The following is a 17,033-nucleotide window of genomic DNA, read 5'->3' as shown; positions in this document are numbered from 1 at the left end:
TCCGAATCTCCCCTTTTCCCCCTCCACTCATCCCAAACCCCTTCTTCGCCCCCTTACCTCCTACAGCTACAACTCCCCCCCTCCCCGAGGAGAGGGATTGGAGGTTGGTTTCGCCAACTTTTCCCCCTTCTCTAGTCCAAATCTCCCCTTTTCCCCCTCCTCTCATCCCAAACCCCTTCTTCACCCCACGTGGCCCGTTCCCCCTATTTCTGGCTCGGCCACCAGGGGGCGGCCTCGGGAACGCTTTCACGGTGCGGGGGCACTGGGCATGCGCGGGGGCGGCCAGCCGTTCATTGAGGCGGGAACGGGGGTGCGCGCGCGCGCGCGGCCGTGTCCCCGAAAGGGGGGGGGGCCGGTGACCCCGACGCTGATTGGGCGAGAGCAGAGCGCGCGCCCCGCGGAGGCCGATGGTGATTGGACGAGAGCAGAGTCAGCTGTGGGGAGGCGGGAAAGGCACGTGGCAGACGAGGGGGGGGGTGGGGCGCGGCCCTCGAGGCTCCCCTCGGGTGTAGGCCTGATTGGGAGCTGTAATAATAATAATAATAATTATTATTATTATTATAATAATAGTATTTGCTAAGCACTTACTATGTGCCAAGCACTGCTCTAAGCGCTACAGCCCGCCCCTTCGCTCCCCTCACGACTTTACCTCACAATGGCCGACCCGTCTTCCCTTACCCCATTCCCTTCAGTCCCTTTCCCTCCTCCTCCTCCTCATTGACTGTTTGTCGAACGCTTACAAAGGTCTGTATTAAGCCCTTGGGAGGGTCCCATGTCCCCCTTGCTTTCCTTAAATAATAATAATAGTGATGATGACGGTATTTGTTAAGCGCTTACAGCAGCGCACTGTTCTAAGCGCTGTGGAGGTTACAGGGTGATCAGGTTGTCTCACGGGAGGCTCACAGTTTTAATTTTATTTTGTTAATATGTTTTGTTTTGTTCTCTGTCTCCCCCTTCTAGACTGTGAGCCCACTGTTGGGTAGGGACCGCCTCTATATGTTGCCAACTTGGACTTCCCAAGCGCTTGGTACAGTGCTCTGCACACAGTAAGCGCTCAATAAATACGATTGAATGAATAAATGAATCCCCATTTTACAACTGAGGCACAGAGAAGTGAAGTGGCTTGCCCAAAGTCACACAGCTGACAGTTGGCGGAGCCGGGATCTGAACCCGTGACCTCTGACTCCAAAGCCCGGGCTCCTTCCACTGAGCCACGGAACTGCTTCTAGTTAAATGATGATGATGATGGCATTTGTTGAGCGCTTACTGTGTGCAAAGCACTGTTCTAAGCGCTGGGGAGGTTACAAGGTGATCAGGTTGTTCTACAGGAGGCTCACAGTCTTCATCCCCATTTTACAGATGAGGGAACTGAGGCCCAGAGAAGGTAAGTGACTCGCCCAAAGTCACACAGCTGACAATTGGCAGAGCCGGGATTCGAACCCATGACCTCTGACTCCATAGCCCAGGCTCTTTCCATTGAGCCACGCTGCTTCTCTAGTTATCATTAGTTAAATGATAACTAATAATAATTATGGCATTTGTAAGTGCTTACTATGTGCCAAGGGCTGGTCTAAGCACCGGGGTAGCTACAAGGTTATCCGTGTAGACACACTTCCCACATGAGGCTCACAGTCTTGGTAGGAAGGGGTAGGATTTAACCCCCATTCTTGCGGATGAGGAAACTGAGGCACAGAGAAGTTATTTCCACTAACCAATACTGCTCCTCTGCCACCTCTTTTCTCTGTCCCCACCTACCAATTTCCTCTCGCTTTTTGGCTCCTATTTTTTTTCTTAATGGCATTTGCTAAGTGCTTACTCTAGACACAGCATGATCATTCATTCATTCAATCGTATTTATTGAGCGCTTACTGTGTGCAGAGCACTGGACTAAGCGCTTGGGAAGTACAAGTTGGCAACATATAGAGACGGTCCCTACCCAACAGTGGGCTCACAGTCCCTCTTCCACATGGGGCTCACGGTCTTAGTCCCCATTTTACAGAGGCGGTAACTGAGGCCCGGATAAGTGAAGTGACTCGCCTAAGGTCTCATAGCAGACAAGTGGAAGAGCCGGGATTTGAACCCAGGTCCTCTGGCTCCCAGGCCTGTGCTCTTTCACTGATTTCCACTGCTCTATTTTCCTTATCTTGCCCCGTGTCTCCCCGCTGCCCCGTTTTCCCTTTCTCCTAATTTTCCCACCATTCCCTCACCTTCCAATGCCTTCTGTGCCGGTCCTCTTCCCTCTTCTCCCTCCCCGTCCCTTCCCCATCCTCTGTCCTCCCTGTGTCCTCCTCCCAGTCGCCCTCACGCACTTCCTGTCCTTTCCCTCTCCTCCTCTTCTTCCTCCTCCTCACCCCCACCCCCACTCCAGTCCCCCACCATCCCCTTCCCAGCTGTGGGGGCCAAGACCGGGGAGCCCAAAGTTTGCCTCATCGCTTTGCTATGGCTTCTGGATGCAGTACATCTGGATTCCGGGGCCCAGATGTGTGGTTGCCACAGCGACCCCGGTCCCCGTGGTAAATATGAGCGTCCCCCCTTACACACACACAGGAGAGGAAAACAATTGCGTGAGTTCTCGGTGTCACGAGGTTCCCACCCGATCCACACCACCCGTCTCCCCAGACGTCGGACTACCTCTGGTTCCGAGTAGTTCTCCGTCCACTTCTGTCCCCTCTCAGTGTCTCCATCTTTGTCCCTCTCCCTGGCCTGTCCTCTCCATCTGCTCTCGGTCCCCTCCCCAAATTCCAACACGATCTTCTCTTCCTCCCGTTCTCTAGCTCTGATCCCTCAGCTCTCGTCACCTCCCATCCCACCCGACACCAGAATCCAAGTTTTTTAATGTTCTGTTCGGGTTCATTTTCAAGAAAAGGGGTTTGGTTGTTCACCCCAATCTGAGGGCCAATGAACTTCCCCCGAATTTAAGCCCTCTCTGGTTTCCTTCCCCGGCTTCTCTGCTTCCAAACCTCTCCCCCTTCGTCTCTTTCTCTTCTTATTTTAAAGCTATCTGCTGAGCATTTACCGTGTGTCTGGCACCGTACTAAGCGCTGAGGCAGATTGGAGCGAATCAGGTTGGACACAGTCCAGGCCCAAATGGGGCCCACAACCTTAATCCCCATTTTGCAGATGAGGGAACTGAGGCACCGAGAAGTGACGTGACTTGCCCAAGGTCCTACAGTGGGCAAGTGGCAGAGCCAGGATTAAAGCCGAAATCCTTCGGACCACCAGGCCCGTGCTCCATCCACTAGGCCGCGTGTCTTCTGCCCTTGGAGCCCTCTTCTTGCCAACGCGTGCCCACTTGGACTGGCCATCGTTCTTTCCCCGACACCTCTATCCCCCTCTGCCTTTGGGTCTTCTCCCTTTCTCTTTCACTTTCTCCCCTGGTCTCTTTTATCTATTGGTCTTTCACGTCGTCGTCGTCCTCCCCCTTGCCTGTTGCCCACATTTCCTGCTCTCTCACCGCTGTTCCCTCTGGCCCCCAACCCCTTTGAGTTTCGGGGGTGAGGGAAGCTGCCATAAGGTTGAGGTTTCCCTTGCGGGCTTATATGACCAGGGAAGCAGCTTGACCTTGTGGTGAGAGCCCCCAGGTCTTCCCTGCCTCCTCCCCCAGAACTCAGGTGTCCCCTGTCTCCTCTTCTCTCCTAGCCCTCTGCATCCTCGCCTCCCGCCAAGCCCCTTCACCCTGCTCCGGCCCCTCCAGCTCTCCAGCGGAGGCCTGGGGAGGGGGCAGACCACCGCTACCTGCCCTGGCTCCAGCCGTCCGAGCTTGGGTCAGACGGGAGGCCGCGGGGAGGCCGGACTTGCCAAGAGGCTGACCTCATCCTCTTCACTGAGGCCAGGAAAAAACTAGCCACACACACACCCGGACACACGGACACCCACAGGGATGCCGGCACGCGGGCAGACTCGTGCACATGGGACCCTCGCCGTCTCCGCCAGGGAGATCGCAGGCCCAAGGGCCTGGCCGCCCCCCTTCCAGGACGCAGCAGGACTCCCCTGGCCCGGGGACGGGTGTGGCCGGCGGACCACCAGCCATGTCCATCCAGACCCCCGGACCCAAGCTCGTGTGCGCCCGAGGCCAGCGCGGGGGGACAGTCCATCTGCTCTGACGTCGCCTTAGGTGTCCAGGCGAGGCAGCCGTGCTTCCGGACGCGTGCCTCCCGACCGGATCCGACCACCTGGGCGAGCTCGTCCGGAAGTCTCATTCCCGCGTTCTCCGAGGCTGAGCCCGGGAGATGTGAGCGTATGGCAGGGAGAGGGGTGGACAGGATCCCGGGTGGGTGCAGGGGCAGAGAGAGAGAGAGAGCTGGGGTCTGCTGGACTGTTTCCAACCTGATGAATTTCTATCTAACCCAGCACTTAGAACATTGTTTGTCACAGAGTCAACACTTATCAGACATCATAAACGAACAAATAAGCAAGCAGCACGGCCCAGTGGAAAGAGCCCAGGCCTGGGAAGCGGAGGACCCGGGTTCTCATCCCAACCCTGCCACGTGTCCGCTGTGTGACCTTGGGCCAGTCGCTTCACTTCTCAGGGCCTTCGTTATCTCATCCGTAAGATGGGGCTTAAGTCCGTGAGCCCTGTGTGGGACGTGGAAACTATGTCCAACCTGATGATCTCTTAGCTACCCTAGCGCTTAGTACGGTGCCTGGCACGTAGTGAGTGCTTCAACAAACACCATTTGAAAAAAAAAGTCACTTGGCCCAAGGTGGGAGGAGCAGGAGTGGGGAAGGGAAGACTGAGGCAGGGGCTTCTGGACCCTGTGAGCCCACTGTTGGGTAGGGACCGTCTCTGTGTGTTTCCAACTTGTACTTCCCAAGCGCTTAGTACAGTGCTCTGCACACAGTAAGCGCTCAATAAATACGATTGATTGATTGATTGATAAGGGAGAGAGTTGGGGGGGGAGTGGGGGGCAAATACTAGAGCCTGGATGGTGGGTGGGGGCAGGAACTGATGCAGGGAGAGAAAGGGGTCGTAATAATAATGAGTCATAGTAATGATATTTGTTAAGCACTTCCTATGTGTCAACTGCACTAAGCGCTAGGGTGGTTACAAGCAAATTGAGTTGGACACAGTCTTTGTCCCAAATGAAGCTTACAGTCTCAATCCCCATTTTGCAGATGAGGTAACCGAGGTGCAGAGAAGTGAAGTGACTTGTCCAAAGTCACCCAGCAGACAAGTGGTGGAGCCAGGATTAGAACCCACCCAACAGTGGGCTCACAGTCTAGAAGACAGTTCTAGTCTTTAGCTGTCACTCACAGCCGACTGTGAGCCTGCTGTTGGGTAGGGACCGTCTCTATATGTTGCCAACTTGTATTTCCCAAGCGCTTAGTACAGTGCTCTGCACACAGTAAGCACTCAATAAATACGATTGAATGAATGAATGGCTACTTAATACAATTGAATGAATGAATGAATTGCCCAAGCCTGGGAGGGTGTGTCTTTTGCTAACATTCATTCATTCTTTCAATCGTATTTATTGAGCACTCACTGTGTGCTGAGCACTGTACTAAGCGCTTACATATTTTTTAAATTCTTTTTATTGTGATCATTATTTGTTAAGCGCTTATTAAAGCCAGGACTGTACTAAGTGCTGGGGTAGATCATTCATTCACTCAGTCGGATTTATTGAGTGCTTACTGTGTGCAAAGTACCATACTAAGCGCTTGGGAGAGTACAATATACCAACAAATAGACACATTCCTGTCCACAACGAGCTCACGGTCTAGAGGGGGAGACAAGTTAATCAAGTCGAGCATAGTCCATGTCCCACCTAGGGCTCACACGTCTCCCCCTCATCCCCCTCTCCATCCCTCCATCTTACCTCCTTCCCTTCCCCACTGCACCTGTATATATGTATATATGTTTGTACATATTTATTACTTTATTTATTTATTTATTTATTTTACTTGTACATATCTATTCTATTTATTTTATTTTGTTAGTATGTTTGGTTTTGTTCTCCGTCTCCCCCTTTTAGACTGTGGGCCCACTGTTGGGTAGGGACCGTCTCTATATGTTGCCGACTTGTACTTCCCAAGCGCTTAGTACAGTGCTCTGCACACAGTAAGCGCTCAATAAATACGATTGATTGATTGATTGATTCATCCCCATTTTACAGGTGAGGGAGCTGAGGCACAGAGAAGTGACTTGCCCAAGGTCACGCAACTGACACGGCGGAGCCAGTGGTAGAACCCAGATCCTCTGACTTCCGGGCCTGGGCTTTCTCCATCAGGTTTCGCTGCTTCTCGAATCTGATCCCCAAATTCCCCCATCTTTCAGCCCTCCCTGCCCTCTTGGCTTTCCCTGTGAGGCAGTGGAAGCCTCTGGGAAACCCGCTGCCGGGAAGGAGACCCTGGGCCACTCGGCAGGGTGACTTCTAGACTGTAAGCCCACTGTTGGGTAGGGACTGTCTCTATATGTTGCCAACTTGTACTTCCCAAGCGCTTAGTACAGTGCTCTGCACACAGTAAGCGCTCAATAAATACGATTGATTGATTGATTGACTGGGGCGAGGGAGATGGGAGAGCTGAACTCGTGCGAGTCGTGACTCGTGGGTGGGTGACTGGGCCGCAGACCCTCCTCCAGTTTGGGGTTAGGATCTTCCCTAACTGCCCCGGCTCACCCACGGGCTTGTATCAGGGGCTCTACTCCCTTTCTGAGACCATTCACTCCTTTCCAACTTTGCCTCCTCAGCCCCTTTCCCCTTAAATCCTTATTTATTCACTCATTCATTCATTCAATCGTATTTATTGAGCACTTACTGTGTGCAGAGCACCGGACTAAGCGCTTGGGAAGTCCAAGTCGGCAACATATAGAGATGGTTCCTATGCAACAGCGGGCTCACAGTCTAGAAGGGGGAGACAGACAACAAAACAAAACATATTAACAAAATAAAATAAATAGGAGTAAATGGGTACAAACAAAATAAATAAATAGAGTAATAAATACGTAGAAACATATATACAGGTGCTGTGGGGAGGGGAAGGAGGTAAGGCGGGGGGATGGGGAGGGGGAGGAGAGGGAGAGGAAGGAGGGCGCTCAGTCTGGGGAGGCCTCCTGGAGGCCTTTATTATTATTATTTATTTATTTATAATTTATTTATTTATTATTATTTATCTTGATGATTGCCTGTCTCTCCCTTCTAGACTGTAGTCTCGCTGTGGGCAGGGAACAACTCTACCAACTCTGATTGTTCTCCCAGTCTCTTAGTGCAGTCCTCTGTATGCAGTAAACACTCAGTAGAAAAGCAGCGTGGCTCAGTGGAAAGAGCACGGGCTCTGGAGTTGGAGATCCTGGGTTCAAATCTCGGCTCCGCCACTTGTCAGCTGTGTGGCTTTGGGCAAGTCACTTAACTCTTCTGGGCCTCAGTTCTCTCATCTGGAGAATGGGGATAAAGACTGTGAGCCCCCCCACGTGGGACAATCTCATCATCTTGTAACCTCCCCAGCGCTTAAAACAGTACTTTGCACATAGTAGGCGCTTAATAAATGCCATTATTATTGTTATTACCATTGATTGGTTGATTCAGCCTCCAGGCAGCCTGCCCCACCAGGCTCTGGCTGGCCATCCCTCTCTCTCCCTCTGGACCCCAGTGCTCTGCCCTTCTGGCCCGTGGCTCTCTCCCTCCCAGTCCTTGCTCCTTTTCCAGGTTCCAGACACCCTGGCTTCCACTCCTCCGGTTCTCCCTCCCAGCCGCCGGCAGAAGAAGCAGGAAAATGAGAGAGAAGAGGTTCGGAGAAGGGAGAAGCTGAGCAGGTGGGGACGGGACCTGGGGCACGGTGTGGGGAGGTAAGGAACGGGGAAAAGCCAAAGTCTTGAGGCAAGATTTGGGATTGAGATGGAGAGAGGGGTGACGGAAAGCGGGAGAAAGGCTCCTGGGGCTGGGGACCAGGGAGATCCTCCTGCCTGCCTGTCCTGGGGGAAGAACACGGAAGGGCAGAGGGAGAAGGGGCCCTGGAGGACCAGGACACCTAAGTCCCGTGAAGGGAGTGCGGATCGATGGAGGAAGCGGGAGATCGGATCTGGGAGGAGAAAGACCTGAAGGCTTAGAGCTGGGGCTGGGGGTCAGTTAGAGGTGGGAATGGGACAGGAATGACAAGTAGAAAAGGGAGAAGGAAGATTTAGAGTTGGAGAATTTCCCAATTCTCTTGTCTTCTCCTCTCCCAGGGCACTTAGTCCAGTGCTCTCCACACAGTAAACGCTCAATAAAGACGGCTGATTGACTGACTGAGTGAGAGGGGAGGTGGAGGAGGGAAAAGGTGGGCAGGGGAAGGAAGCGAGAAGGGTGGGGAGGGAAGCCGGAGTTAGGCAAGAGGGAGACGTTGAGTGCAGAGGACGGGGGGAGGCAGGGAAAGGGGCAGATGAAGAGGTAGGAGAGATTGGGAATGGAGGGAATAGAGAGTGGGGAGGTCTTAGAGGAGGTGCAAGGGCTTGGAAGGCCGGGGCCGAAGGAGGGGGTGTCCCTCTTGTGAGGGGGGATGACACAAACACCCGGCTGAGGAGGGGCCAATATGGGGGGGGTGAGGGATTGAGGGAGGGAGGACTGGTTGTATCTCATCACCCCTCCCTGACCTCCCGTTATTCCTCCTCTCCTCCCTTAGTTGGCTGCCACACTCCCTCTTTCTCCGTCGTCGTCACCGAGAGAGAAGGACGTGCCCTGGGGAGCCCCTGCCCTCGGGGGGCTTAGTGGGCCAATCCGAGGAGTCCCCAGGAATCCCCAGGAGCCCTCGAACCCCCCCAACCCCAGCGGGAGCCTTCCCCCTTCTCCAGATCGAGGGCAGGACAGGTGCGGAGACTCACCGGCCCGGATTCACTCCACCTCCTTTGGGACCCCCAGGTAAGGAACGTGGCGGTGTCAAGGTGTGGGACGGGGAAGGTGGGGCCGGGGTCCCCTACAGCCTCTGGGGCTGGGGACTAAGGTCCCTCTTTTCTGACCTGGGGAAAGAATGCTGAAGAACAGAGAGGATAGGGAGCCTGGAGGGCCAGGACACCTAAGTCCCGAGAAGAGAGCTCAGACTGAGGGAAGAGTCCATGGGAGCAGATGCCGGGATCCCGGGAGGAAGCGGGAACTCGGGTCTGGGAGGGGAGAAACCTGGAGGCTTGGAGCCGGGACTGGGGGCAGGGAGACAGGACACCGGGGTCCTGGGTGGGAGAGGGAAAAGGCATCTGGGAGGGAAGTGGAATCTGGGAAAGAGCCAGGCTTGGGAGGTGCCTGGACGCCTGGGTTTCGGGAAGAGAGTGGTGGAGGGGGGTGCAGCGGGGTGGGAGAGGCTGGGCTGGGTGTGTGTGTGGTGGGGGGGAAGGGGAAGAGGAGGGTTGCTCGGGGGGGGTTGGGATATATCGGGCTGTTGTCCGAGTCCAGTCCAGGCCGAGAACTGCGCGCTCGTGACTCATGCTGCTCTGGGCCGGGGCCGGAGCCGGGGTTGGGGCCCTGGCCGGGGCCGGGGCCAGGGCCAGCTCAGAGCCTGAAGTCCCCAGGGCCTGGAGGCTCTTCCTCCCAGCCCCTCCCCGGCTGCCCCAGCCCCCTGTCCGTCTGGGGTCCGCCCTCTACCCATCTCCGCGCCCGCCCCTCCTGCCCCCCACATGCACATGGCTTGGGCGAGGCGGGTAGCGGGCGGGCGGACCCCTTATCTCGCCTGGAAAGAATTTAATGGCCCGAAAACAGCTGGAAACGGAACTGAGGGGAACTGGGAAACAACTCGGAAACGCTGCAGCTGCCTTGGCCAAAGTGGCCTGGGACAGTGTCTTCCCGCCCACCCCCCACAGCTCCCTCCTTCCCTCCCTCTCTCCTTCCCTCCCTTCCTCTTCCCCCCCGGGCTCCACTCCCCCCTACTCAACTATGCCAGCCCCAGTTCCCCCAGGGTCTGGGTGTCCCACCCCGAAGCTCCTAGGCCCCAGGCCCGCCATTTCCTCCGCCACACAGGCCCGCATGTTCTTCCTCTCCCTCCAGGTCGGAGCCTACCCCCCGCTCCCACCCCCCAGAGAGGACCCCAGCTTCCCCACACCCCAACCCTCTCATGAAGCCTATGCCCAAGCTGAGGTCGGCAGGGCCCGAGGGAGAGCCCTGAGGAGGAGGCAGGTTCAGGATTGCCCCTCTCCGTCCCACCCCCGGCCCCGGAACAGCTCTGTTTTGGGACTCCCCCCGACCCCCGGCCACTGCTGGCTCACTTCTACCCCTTGGGAGCCACCACAGTCCCAGATGAGCGAAGTGTCAGAACTGGCCCGAGAACCGTAAATACCCGGGAAGCTGAGTCACGGCCCAGGCCCAGGCCCAGGCCCAGGCCCAGGCCTGGCGGGAGGCCCCCTCCTACCTCTTCCCCATCCATCCCCCCAAAACAGTAGGGAACCTGGGAGGAGATGTGTCCCTCTCCTGCAGGGGTGTTGTGGGGCGTGGCGGGGGGAGCTCTTCAAACCCAGGGAAGAAATGGGGTACCCGCCACCCCCTCAGCCCGCCTCCCCAATCCCTCAGGGACAGCGAGGAGACAGCGTCTCTCAGACGAGTGGCTCAAGCGTGTGTTGATGGGGAGGGGGACAGAGAGGCAGGGGAGCTGGTTGCCTGTGCCCACCGCCCTCTTACCCGGGTGGAAATTCCCCAGCCTGCGGGGATCGGGGAAGGGGAAGGAAGAGAAATGGGCGTCTGCCACTCGCCCCGCAGGGGGCCACCGGTTCGCCCATCCCCACATCCGCCCAGGACCTGGACCCACAGGCCAGCCCTGCCCACAGGAAACCCTGTCCAGGCCTTAGCTCCCTGCTGCAGCTGCGACTGCGGGGGTAGTGGGGTGTCTGGGGAGGAAGACCGGGGAAGAGGAGAAGGAAGTTATCGGTCTACGACTCGGAAGCCCCGAGGGAGTGGGGTGGGGGACATTGCTCCCCCAAACCTGTCTCCGGTCCCTGCCCTGACTTGCTCCTCCAATCCCTGCTCCCTCACCCCCACCCTCATCTGCTCCTCATCCGTTACCTCCGCCTGCTCCCCCAAACCCTGCCTCCACACCCAGCCTCTACTCGCTCCTCCAATTCTCGCTCCCTCATGCTTGCCTCCACCTGCTCCCCCTACCCCCTTCCCTGACCTGCTTTGCCAATCCCCGCTCCCCAAATCCTGTACCCACCTGCTCCCTCCAACCCCACTCCCTAACCCCCACCCGTTCCCCCAAACCCTGCTTCCACACCCTTCCCCGACCTGCTCCCCCAAACCCTGCCCCTCCAACCCCTCCTCCCTAACCCTTGTCCTCTACCTGCTTCCCCATCCCCAGGAGAGTGGCAGCTTCTCCTACGATCAGTCAGTCAATCGATCAATCAGTCAATGGTATTTATTGAGCACTTCAGTGTACAGAATCCCGTACTAAGCCTTGGGGAGAGCACAACACAATGGAGCTGGTAGCGTGATCCCTGCCCACAACCCACTAAGTGACGCCCACTGTTAAGAGAACAATTATGTTGCCGTTCCGGGTGGTCCCCTGGCCCCCTGGGTCCCTGGCCCCCTGACCCCACCGCCCCACCCGCTTTAGCAGGCCGGAGGGGTTCTAGCCCAGCTCTTTCCCCAAGAGCTTCCACTTCCCCGGGACCCAAACCAACCCTCTAACCACAGGATGTGTCACAGGAAGTGATAAACCACCACTTTTATGGCTTTCCACCCTGTGGTTTGGAGATGGAAGAGGGGTCAGGTTATCGGTGTCGTTATTGGTGTTAAATTGGTTAAGTGCCATTCTAAGTGCCGGGGGAGATCCGAGTTCATCGGGTCCCACACGGCCTCCGTCCCTCACGGGGTAAGGTCCAGGGCCTTTCCCCGGAGGGATGTGGTCTGAACCAGGCTGGGCCGCGTCCGGGGACCACCCGCTGGCTGACCTCCCAGGACTCAGGGACCCCTTGGTGAGGATGGCTCGATTCTGGCCTCCCTTTCTCGGTCCAGATCCCCAGAATAAAAATAATAGTAATAATAATAATAATAATGATAATAGCATTTGTTAAGAACTCACGATGTGCCAAGCGCTGTACTGAGCGCTGGGATGGATACAAGTAAATCGGGTTGGGCACAGTCTCAATCCCCATTTTACAGATGAGGTAACTGAGGCACGGGGAAGCAAAGTGGCTTGCCCAAGGCCACACAGCACACATGAGGCGGAGCCTCTATCCGCTAGGCCAAGGGGGTCGGAACTGGGGCCGCGGTTGCCGTACGGTCCGGTGACTGGGACAAGTTACCATTTCTGTCGGAGCAGTGCCGGGCCCGGCCCAGTGGAACCCGACCCCATTAGATCCGGCGTTTCAGTTTTCAGCGCCCCTTTTCCCCAAACCACCTCACCACCCTTTGGGCCGCTGCTCCTCCTCCTGAGCGCCGCAGCTCGGACGCAGGATCCGGGGAATGCCACCACTCTGGGGCAAGCGTTGGGGGCTGGGGGTCCCGTCCCCCCATGGAGAAATGCGTTAAGATGGCGCGAAATGGGATAACTCCCGCAAAGTGGCAGGGCGTGACGCTTATGACGTGGGTTCCCGAGGCCACACTCCTGGGGAAGAGGGGACCCCTTGGGGCTCAGGGCCTGACCCCCTACTCCTACCCCATAATAATAATAATAATGATGGCATTTATTAAGCGCTTACTATGTGCAAAGCACTGTTTTGAGTGCTGGGGAGGTTACAAAGCGATCAGGTTGTCCCACGGGGGGCTCGCAGTCTTAATCCCCATTTGATAGACGAGGTCACTGAGGCCCAGAGAAGTGAAGCGACTTGCCCAGAGTCACACAGCTGACAATTGGCGGAGCCGGGCTTTGAACCCATGACCTCTGACTCCAAAGCCCCTGCTCTTTCCACTGAGCCACGCTGCTTCTCTAAACCGCCCCCCGCTTCTCTCCCCACAGGCCTATGCCTGCCGGGACCGCCGAGACCCCGGTCGTCAACTGACTGAGAGCCGCTCCGGAGCGATGCCCCCCGGCGCGCCCCTGGCCCCGGCCCTGGCCCTCCTGGCGCTGCTGGGGGTGGCGGGAGCCGGCCCCTTCTCCCCCCGCGGCAACGGGTCGGCCCCGGCCCCTCGTCCCCCTCCCCGACCGGGGAGCCGGGCGGGGGGCTCGGCCGCCCAACTGTACGAACACACGGTGGAGGACGGGGAGAAGCAGGTGGTCTTCACTCACCGCATCAACCTGCCCCCCGGGGCGGGCTGCGGCTGCCCGCCGGGCACGGAGCCCCCGGCCTCGGGGACGGAAGTGCGGGCCCTGCAGGCCCGGCTGGAGGCCCTGGAAGAGCTGGTCAGAGGCCTCAGGGAGCAGTGCGCGGGGGGCTGCTGCCCACCCGGCGTCGCCCAGGCCGGGACCGGTGAGTGGGGGGCCGGTGGGAAGGCACAGGCCGGGGGGCGGTGGGAAGAGGAGGGTCCCGGGTGGGTGGCGAGCCGGGGGCAGAAACGAGGGCCTGGCAGGGCCTCGGTCCCCCGTGGTCCGGTCCCTGCCTGAGCCCCCCGCCCCACACAGGCCAGACGGACGTCCGGACCCTGTGCAGCCTCCACGGCGTGTTCGACCTGAGCCGCTGCGCCTGCTCCTGCGAGCCGGGCTGGGCCGGGACCACGTGCTCGGAGCCCGTCGAGGCCGGGCCTCCGGCCCCGGGCTCCTCCCGGCCGCCCCCATCCTCCGGCCTGTCCTCGCCCGCCTCCTGCCCCGACGACTGCAACGACCAGGGCCGCTGCGTCCAGGGCCGCTGCCAATGCTTCCCCGGCTACTCGGGCCCAGCCTGCGACCACCCGGCCTGCCCCGGGGACTGTAACCGACGCGGCCGCTGCCAGGCCGGACGCTGCGTCTGCCGACCGGGCTACGTGGGCGAGGACTGTGGGAGCCGGGCCTGTCCGCGGGGCTGCAGCCAGCGGGGCCGCTGCCAGGACGGGCGCTGCCTCTGCCAGCCGGGCTACACGGGCGACGACTGTGCCCGGCGGACCTGCCCGGGAGACTGCAGCCAGCGGGGCCTTTGTCAGGACGGGCGCTGCGTCTGCGACCCGGGCTATACGGGCGAGGACTGCGCCCAGCGGAGTTGCCCGAGAGGCTGCAGCCAACGGGGCCGGTGCCAGGACGGGCTCTGTGTCTGCGATCCGGGCTACACGGGCGAGGACTGTGCCCAGCAGAGTTGCCCGAGAGGCTGCAGCCAACGGGGCCTGTGCCAGGATGGGCTCTGCATCTGCGACCCGGGCTACACGGGTGAGGACTGTGCCCAGCAGACCTGCCCGCAGGACTGTAGCCAGCGGGGCCAGTGCCAGGATGGGCTCTGCGTCTGCGACCCGGGCTATACGGGTGAGGACTGTGCCCAGCGGAGTTGCCCGAGAGGCTGCAGCCAGCGGGGCCGGTGCCAGGACGGGCTCTGCGTCTGCAACCCGGGCTACATGGGCGAGGACTGTGCCAAGCGCAGCTGCCCACGGGGCTGCAGCCAGCGGGGGCCGCTGCCAGGACGGGCGCTGCGTCTGCCACCCGGGCTACGCGGGCGAGGACTGTGGAACCCGCACTTGCCCCCACGGCTGCCGGGGCCGCGGGCGCTGCCAGGCCGGGGTCTGTGTCTGCAACCTGGGCTTCACGGGCGAGGACTGTGGGGCGAGGAGCTGCCCGGGGGACTGTCGGGGCCGCGGCCGCTGCGAGAACGGGCGCTGCGTGTGCTGGCCGGGCTACGGGGGCGACGACTGTGGCACCCGGAGCTGCCCCCACGACTGCCGGGGCCGCGGGCACTGCCAGGCCGGGCGCTGCGTCTGCGATGCCGGCTACACGGGCGACGACTGCGGGGCGAGGAGCTGCCCGGGCGACTGTAGCGGGAGAGGCCTCTGCCAGGACGGGCAATGCGTCTGCGACCTGGGCTTTGCCGGCGAGGACTGCAGCACCCAGAGCTGCCCCCACGACTGTCGGGGCCGCGGACAGTGCCAGGCCGGGCGCTGCGTCTGCAACCCGGGCTTCACGGGCGAGGACTGCGGGGCGAGGAGCTGCCCGGGTGACTGTAACCGGCGGGGCCTCTGCCAGGACGGGCGATGCGTGTGTGAGCCGGGCTACGGCGGGCCTGCTTGTGGCACCCAGACCTGCCCCCATGACTGTCGGGGCCGCGGGCGCTGCGTCCAAGGCACCTGTGTGTGCCAGGAGGGCTACGGCGGCCCTGACTGCGAGCCGGTCGGGGCAGGCCAGGGCTGCCCGGGGGGCTGCGGGCCGCGGGAGTGGTGCCAGGCCGGGCACTGTGTCTGCGTGGAAGGGTTCCACGGGCCCGACTGTGCCATCCAGACGTGCCCCGCCGACTGCCGGGGCCGTGGCCTCTGCCGTCAGGGACTCTGCCTCTGCCACGAGGGCTTCGCCGGCCTGGACTGCGGAGAAGGTGAAAGGGGACGCCGGGGGGTCGGGGCCGGTGGAGCTGGGCCCCCGAGGGGAGATGGGGGCCGGACTCCACGGGCAGAAGGATGACCCAAGGGGCAGATCCGAAGCAGCGTGGCTTTAGTGGCAAGAGCCCGGCTTTGGAGTCAGAGGTCATGGGTTCTGGGTGACTTTGGGCAAGTCGCTTCTCTGGGCCTCAGTTCCCTCATCTGCAAAATGGGGACTAAGACTGTCAGCCCCACGTGGGGCAACCTGATAACCCTGTATCTACCCCAGCGCCTAGAACGGTGCCTTGCACCTAGTAAGCGCTTAACAAATACCACCATCGTCATTATTATTATTGTCCGAGACGGGGAGGCCGGGAGGGAGGAGGGCACAGAGAAGCGAGTGTGGCAGGCCGGGGAGCGGGGGTGGCGGGGAGGAGAAAGGCCCAGTGAGCATCAGGAAGCCCCTCTGTGGGTCCCGGTGCCACCCCCCGGGGGGTTCAGGTTTCGGCAGTGAAGGGACTCTTTCAGGGCCTCCTCCCCCGCCCGCCCTCAGCTCCAAAACACCTGGACTCACTTCAGAGAGCTGAGAAGGAAGGCAAGGAAGCCCGGAACCCAGGAGCCCGGGGGCCCAGCTCTGAAAGGGCCTATAGTTCTCTCCCCCGTCGGCCCCACCCGACCCCTCGGCCCCTGCCAGGCTCAGGAGGGCGGGGGGGTGGCACAGGACTCCCGGGGCCTAAGTAGACACCACAGGCTAGTGGGAAGAGGAGGGGCCTCCACCATCACCCTCTTGTCCCTTCCCTGGGCCTCAGTTTCCCTCCGTTCTCCCCTGAAGGCAGCCAGTGGGTGTGGGAGGGGGCAGGGCCAGGGACTTTTCACTGAGGGTTTTCTTCCCCCGTCCCCCGCCCCCCGCCGCCCTCCATGTGGCAACCCGCAGAGATCCCTCAGGTGGAAGGGCTGAGACTTCACCTACTAGAGGAGACGACTGTGAGGACCGAATGGACCCGGGCCCCGGGGCCCGTGGACTCCTACGAGATCCAGTTCACCCCCACGGTGAGGACGGAGTTGGGAACGGGGTCCCGGGGGCGGGGGGCGAGCCGGCGGCAGAGGGCCGCAGGGCCCGGATGCCCGTCGCTGCCGTTCCCCTCGTTTTGGGGGGTAGCGCAGGCTGGATAGAGTCGGGGGAGGGTCCGTCGTCCCGCCCGCCCCAACTGGGGTCGATCCTCTTGGGCCCAGCAGCGGGGAAGCCCCTGGGGCTCCTGGACTTGGCGCCGGGAGGGAGGGTGGGCGAGGGGCCCCGGGACCCAGAGCAGGGCGATGCAAAACGCCAACCATCTTCCTCCCTCCCGGCCCTGCCCAGAAATGGGGGCGAGGGTGGTGGGGGAGGAACCGAACCCACCATCAGTGATCAACGGTCTAAGCACAGTGGTATGACCAAGCCACCCACCTGCCTTCTCCCTTACTTGAATTCATCAGTCAGTCAATCGACGGTATTTATCGAGCATCTACCGTGTGCAGAGCGCAGTACTAAACGCTTGTGCAATCCCCAGTCGGCCACCCATGGAAACCTCCACCTGCCCTCCTGTTGTGCCCCCACATTGCTCCTGTCCAAGGAGAGGGAGAGGCCGGGGGAGACCCCACAACACCCAGTCTCCTCTCCGGCCTCTGAGCCTCGGTGTAGGTGGTCCCATCTGCCCACGGGCCCCTGTGGCCCCGGGCGGGGCTCAGAACGGCCTCCCTGTC

General features: G+C 60.0%; 1 protein-coding gene across 1 annotated transcript in view; it reads left to right on the top strand.

Moving 5' to 3' along the window:
• The first annotated feature begins 8,635 nt into the window (after window positions 1-8,635).
• TNXB (tenascin XB) overlaps window positions 8,636-17,033 on the top strand; it is a 60,703-nt gene continuing 52,305 nt past the window's right edge. The window contains 5 exon segments of the mRNA XM_038769074.1: window positions 8,636-8,834; window positions 12,847-13,297; window positions 13,450-14,396; window positions 14,398-15,310; window positions 16,228-16,343. Coding sequence (XP_038625002.1) covers window positions 12,910-13,297; window positions 13,450-14,396; window positions 14,398-15,310; window positions 16,228-16,343 — 2,364 coding nt within the window. The 5' untranslated portion in view covers window positions 8,636-8,834; window positions 12,847-12,909.

The sequence above is a fragment of the Tachyglossus aculeatus genome, chromosome Y4, assembly GCF_015852505.1.
Source record: "Tachyglossus aculeatus isolate mTacAcu1 chromosome Y4, mTacAcu1.pri, whole genome shotgun sequence".
Taxonomy (NCBI): Eukaryota; Metazoa; Chordata; class Mammalia; order Monotremata; family Tachyglossidae; genus Tachyglossus; species Tachyglossus aculeatus.
The sequence above is the reverse complement of the archived record's forward strand: the minus strand, read 5'-3'. Positions and strand labels throughout refer to the sequence as shown.